Here is a 6,000-nt window from a genome sequence, read left to right as displayed (position 1 = left end):
CTGTGTGTTAACTAGTTTAATGCTCACAATATCTCTATCATGAGTTAGCTTTACTATTCCTATCCTATTTTATAGATAAGGAAGGAGACGTAAGTGGTTACAGTGAAGGATTTTCAAATTTTTTAATCGAGGGAAATTTACAAGAAATGGCACCAAGAAAACTAACTTTATTTTGTATGTAGCTCTGTATTTCGGACATAGACAGGTATAGTCAGTCTGGGCATTTTATGCTTAAAAATCATAGGTTATAGAAGAACCCAGAGAACATGTGAATCTATCAGGTTTGACTAATAGACTGAGAAAAGTTGTAAAATTCAGTGAATTACATGTGTAACATTATTATTTTTTTTGGAAACATTTTTAAGTGGAGTGCTTATTAAAGGCAAGGAGAGTGTTAATAAAGAGCTTAGCTTGCTAGATTAGAGTAAAGAAATTGTCTCTCTCCATCTGTCCTAATTAGCTTATCTCTCCTGCTTTCATAGCATGCTGGTTATTTCAGAAAAGAAGTGAGAGGTACTTTGAAAGGACACCATTTTTATTTAGCCAATTTATAATGATTTTGGAATGGTTGTCAGTTTTTGAACATAAACTGTTTAAATATTAGACGTTTTCTGTAACAATTTGTTACTGGAAGTTTCAGGCCTTTGGGTGCTCAATTAAGGATTTTGGCCTCTTTCTTGGTTTTGGCTCAAATGATTATGTTTCCTCATTTTGGGAAGATTTCTCTGGGTATTCTGATATTTGTCCTGATAGAAGGAAACCTTCCATCATTAACAGGTATTTTAAAATCTACGTTATTTTTTAGATCTTTAGATCTTTAGATCTGCAGTATATTTTCTCTAAAAATAACATTATTTGATATGACTGCTGTAAGAAATTGAATCAAATAGTACTCTAGTCTTTGATATTGCTTCATTTAAACTGTATGAAAATCTCTCCAATAATATTGGTTTTCCTCTTCATTAGTAATTCTTGGTTCAAAGCTTACTTTCTCTTATTTCTTGTGTTGAAATTGGATGTATACTTGATTTCAATAACTAACAATCTTGAAATAAAGGACTAGGAATTAAATGGAGATAAAATTGAATGCTTTACTTCTCCCCTCCTTAAGCACACATGTCTATAATTCGAGCATTGAGTTCAAAATCCAAATGTGGTGCAAATGTCAGTTTTTCTTCATTTGTTACCTTTCATTCTATGTCTCCATTCATCATCAGAAGCTTTGTTTATGCTTTCACTCTGTAGCACAAACCTACTTATCTTTAGAAGAGAGCCAAGAACCCAAGAGTACAGTTTCTTTTCTCCTGACTGACTCAGAATCCACAGACTCTTCTCTGTCTATCGAAAAGAAACAACCTATGGACCACAGAGAAACTGAGAGACAGTGGTTGCTCAGAAGAAAGCGATCTACTCTGTTTCCTAATGGTGTGAAAACCTGCCCAGATGAAAATGTTACAGAGGCCATGGCAAACCATGTGAAATATTTTAAAGTCCGAGGTAAGCAAACATTCAAACCCTTGGGCTTTATGATAAAATTCAAACATAGTTCTAAAACAGTTGTTGTATTTGAACATTATAGTTCAAATTTTGTGATGCTTTTGATAGAGACTGAGCCAAATATTGTCTTTCTACTAGCCATGGAAAAAGGACTTGCTAAGAGTATGGTATTTATACAGCTTCAGAGGAAAGTTTACATTATTTTTAATTTTTTATTTTTTGCGGTATGTGGGCCTCTCACTGTTGTGGCCTCTCCCGTTGCGGAGCACAGGCTCTGGACACGCAGGCTCAACGGCCATGGCTCATGGGCCAAGCCGCTCCGCGGCATGTGGGATCCTCCCAGACCGGGGCACGAACCCGTGTCCCCTGCATCGGCAGGCGGACTCTCAACCACTGCGCCACCAGGGAAGCCCTACATTATTTTAAGAGAGGACATGGTTTAAAATTTTTGAAGCACTTCAAAAATACCAGTTTATGTTGCTGGATAAATTAATTATAACTTTTACTTCTGCATTACAGTAATTTGTCTAAATATACCCACAAAAGATATTAACTAAGATATACTTACCTACTTGGCTAATTAGTTATTTTATATGCATGGAAATATGATCAATTTCTATATTTTATAGTTTAGCCATTCTACAGATTCAAGCTATTCTAGTTGGTATACACAAAACTTTTTACCTCTCAAATGGTGGCAGTTCTCACAATGGACCCTAAAGCAACAAAACTAGGAGTTTATTTTATTTTTATTTATTTTCATTTTTAAAAATTAATTTTTATTGGAGTATAGTTGCTTTACAATGTTGTGTTAGTTTTTTCTATACAGCAAAGGGAATCAGCTATACGTATGCATATATCCCCTCTTTTTTGGATTTCCTTCCTATTTAGGTCACCACAGAGCACTGAGTAGAGTTTCCTGTGCTATATGGTGGGTTCTCATTAGTTATCTCTTTTATACATAGTAATGTATATGTGTCAATCCCAATCTCCCAATTCATCCCACTTCCCCTTTCCCCTTGGTGTCCACCATACATTTGTTTTCTACGTCTGTGTCTCTATTTCTGCTTTGTAAATAAGTTCATCTGTATCATTTTTCTAGATTCCACATGTAAGCAATATTATACGATATTTGTTTTTCTCTTTCTGACTTACTTCACTCTGTATGACAGTCTCTAGGTCCATCCACGTCTCTGTAAATGGCACTATTTCATTCCATTTTATGGCTGAGTAATATTCCATTGTATATATATCTACCACATCTTCTTTATACATTCCTCTGTTGATGGACATTTAGGTTGCTTCCATGTCCTGGCTATTGTAAATAGTGCTGCAGTGAACATTGTGGTACATGTATCTTTTTGAATTATGGTTTTCTCCATGTGTATGCTCAGAGGTGGGGTTGCTGGGTCATATGGTAGTTCTATTTTTAGTTTTTTAAGGAACCTCCATATAGTTCTCCATAGTGGCTGTATCAATTTACATTCCCACCAACAGTATAAGAGGGTTCCCTTTTCTCCACACCCTCACCAGCATTTATTGTTTGTAGCTTTTTTGATGATGGCCATTCTGACTGCTGTGAGGTGATGCCTCATTGTAGTTTTGATTTGCATTTCTCTGATAATTAGTGATGTTGAGCATCTTTTCATGTATTTGTTGGCCATCTGTATATCTTCTTTGGAGAAATGTCTATTTAGGTCTTCTCATTTTTTGATTGGGTTGTTTTTTTTTTTGATGTTGAGCTTCATGAGCTGTTTGTATATTTTGGAGATTAATCCCTTGTCCATTGCTTTGTTTGCAAATATTTTTTCCCATTCTGAGGGTTGTCTTTTCATCTTGTTTATGGCTTCCTTTGCAGTGCAAAAGCTTTTAAGTTTCATTAGTTCCCTTTTGTTCATTTCTGTTTTTATTTTCATTATTTTAGGAGGTGGGTCAAAAAAGATCTTGCTGCGATTTATGTCAAAGAGTGTTTTGCCTATGTTTTCTTCTAAGAGTTTTATAGTGTCCGGCTTTACATTTAGGTCTTGAATCCATTTGGAGTTTATTTTTGTGTATGGTGTTAGGGAGTGTTCTAATTTCATTCTTTTACATGTAGCTGTCCAGTTTTCCCAGCACTGATTATTGAAGAGACTGTCTTTCCTCCATTGTATATTCTTGCCTCCTTTGTCATGTATTAGTTGACCATAGGTGTGTGGGCTTATCTCTGGGCTTTCTATCCTGTTCCATTGATCTATATTTCTGTTTTTGTGCCTGTACCATACTGTCTTGATTACTATAGCTTTATAGTATAGTCGGAAGTCCGGGAGCCTGATTGCTCCAGCTCCATTTTTCTTTTTCAGGATTGCTTTGGCTATTCGGGGTCTTTTGTGCTTCCATACAAATTGTAAAATTTTTTGTTCTAATTCTGTAAAAAATGCCATTGGTAATTTGATAAGGATTGCACTGAATCTGTAGATTGCTTTGGTCAGTACAGTCATTTTCACAATATTGATTCCTCCAATCCAAGAACATGCTATATCTCTCCATCTGTTTGTGTCATCTTTGATTTTTTTCATCAATATCTTTTTTTTTTTTTTTTTTTGCGGTACGCAGGCCTCTCACTGTTGTGGCCTCTCCCATTGCGGATCACAGGCTCCGATGTGCAGGCTCAGCAGCCATGGCTCACAGGCCTAGCCGCTCCGCGGCATGTGGGATCTTCCCGGACCAGGGCACAAACCCGTGTCCCCTGCATCAGCAGGTGGACTCTCAACCACTGTGCCACCAGGGAAGCCCTCATCAATATCTTATAGTTTTCTGACAGGTCTTTTGCCTCCTTAGGTAGGTTTATTCCTAGGTATTTTATTCTTTTTGATGTGGTTTTGCCTCCTTAGGTAGGTTTATTCCTAGGTATTTTATTCTTTTTGATGTGATGGTAAATGGGATTATTTCCTTGATTTCTCTTTCTGATATTTCATTGTTAGTGTTTAGGAATGCAAGAGATTTCTGTGCATTAATTTTGTAACCTGCAACTTTACCAAATTCATTGATTAGCTATAGTAGTTTCCTGGTGGTGTCTTTAGGATTTTCTATGTATAGTATCATGTCATCTGCAAACAGCAACAGTTTTACTTCTTTTCCAGTTTGGATTCCTTTTATTTCTTTTTATTCTGTGATTGCTGTGGCTAGGACTTCCAAAACTGTGTTAGATAATAGTGGTGAGAGTGGACATCCTTGTCCTGTTCCTGACCTTAGAGGAAACACTTCAGTTTTTCACTATTGAGAATGATGTTTGCTGTGGGTTTGTTGTATATGGCCTTTATTACGTTGAGGTAGTTTCCCTCTATGCCCACTTTCTGGAGAGTTTTTATCATAAATCAGTGTTGAATTTTGTGAAAAGCTTTTTATGCATCTATTGAGATGATCATATGGTTTTTATTCTTCAGTTTCTTAATATGGTGTATCACATTGTTTGATTTGCATATACTGAAGAATCCTTCCATCCCTGGGATAAATCCCACTTGATCATGGTGTATGATCCTTTTAATGTGTTGTTGGGTTCAGTTTGCTATTATTTTGTTGAGGATTTTTGTGTCGATGTTCATCAGCGCTTTGGCCTGTAATTTTCTTATTTTGTGATATCTTTGTCTGGTTTTGATATCAGGATGATGGTGGCCTCGTAGAAAGCTTGGGAGTGTTCCTCTGTAATTTTTTGGAGCAGTTTCAGAAGGACAGGTGTCAGCTCTTCTCTAAATGTTTGATAGAATTCGCCTGTGAATCCATCTGGTCCTGCACTTTTGTTTTTTGGAAGACTTTTTATTTTATATTGAAGTATAGTTGATTAATAATGTTGTGTTAGTTTCAGGTGTACAGCAGAGTGATTCAGTTATACATATACATGTACCTATTCTTTTTTCAAATTCTTTTCCCGTTTAGGTTGTTACATAATTATTTTATTTTCAATTAAACAGTGTTATCCTTGATCTCATACCCTTTTATTATATTAGTTCATTCTCTGTTCCTCATATTTACTAACTAGAATTGCTTAATTGACCATAATATGTCCCTTAGATATTTGAAGGATTCCCAAACTTTGCTTTTTGCTGCTCAAGAGCCAATAAAAAGCCATAATATGGATGCGATGCTAGTAAATTAAAGTGGATATAGATAATGAAATGTTAGTGAAATCAGGCTTGTTCATTCATGCATGTATTCAACAAATGTTTATTGATCATTTACTATTTTCCAGGGACTGGGCTATATAAACCTTCAGTCTGAGCTGCTACTTTGTCTTCTTCTTTATTTTCCTCTATCGTGTCCTTTCTGCCCTCCTTCCTTATCAAAGCAAATGCTTTTAAAATAAAAAATTTAATATCAGATATTACATATATCTATATGTTTGATTTTTTAGTTTCTTAAAGTGGCACAGTATGTTAGAACTTTTTTTTTCAGAGTGTATTTATATCTCTTGGCTGTATTTTGGACTATCAAACTTACTAAGCAATAAACTTTTCTTTCACTTTTTAA

The 6,000-nt window shown here is 35.5% G+C and overlaps 1 protein-coding gene across 3 annotated transcripts in view; it reads left to right on the top strand.

Annotated features, from left to right (window-relative positions):
- Nucleotides 1-1,070: 1,070 nt before the first annotated feature.
- Nucleotides 1,071-6,000, top strand: part of IMPG2 (interphotoreceptor matrix proteoglycan 2) — a gene marked incomplete at its 5' end in the record, with an annotated part of 71,515 nt that continues 66,585 nt past the window's right edge. For all 3 annotated transcript variants that reach the window (XM_081235095.1, XM_081235097.1, XM_081235096.1), the window contains one exon: nt 1,071-1,497. In XM_081235095.1, the coding sequence (XP_081091221.1) occupies nt 1,071-1,497 (427 nt within the window). The remainder of the gene's footprint in view (nt 1,498-6,000) is intronic.

The sequence above is a fragment of the Mesoplodon bidens genome, assembly GCF_964165515.1.
Source record: "Mesoplodon bidens genome assembly, chromosome: 5".
Taxonomy (NCBI): Eukaryota; Metazoa; Chordata; class Mammalia; order Artiodactyla; family Ziphiidae; genus Mesoplodon; species Mesoplodon bidens.
This window is presented reverse-complemented; position numbering and strand designations above follow the sequence as displayed.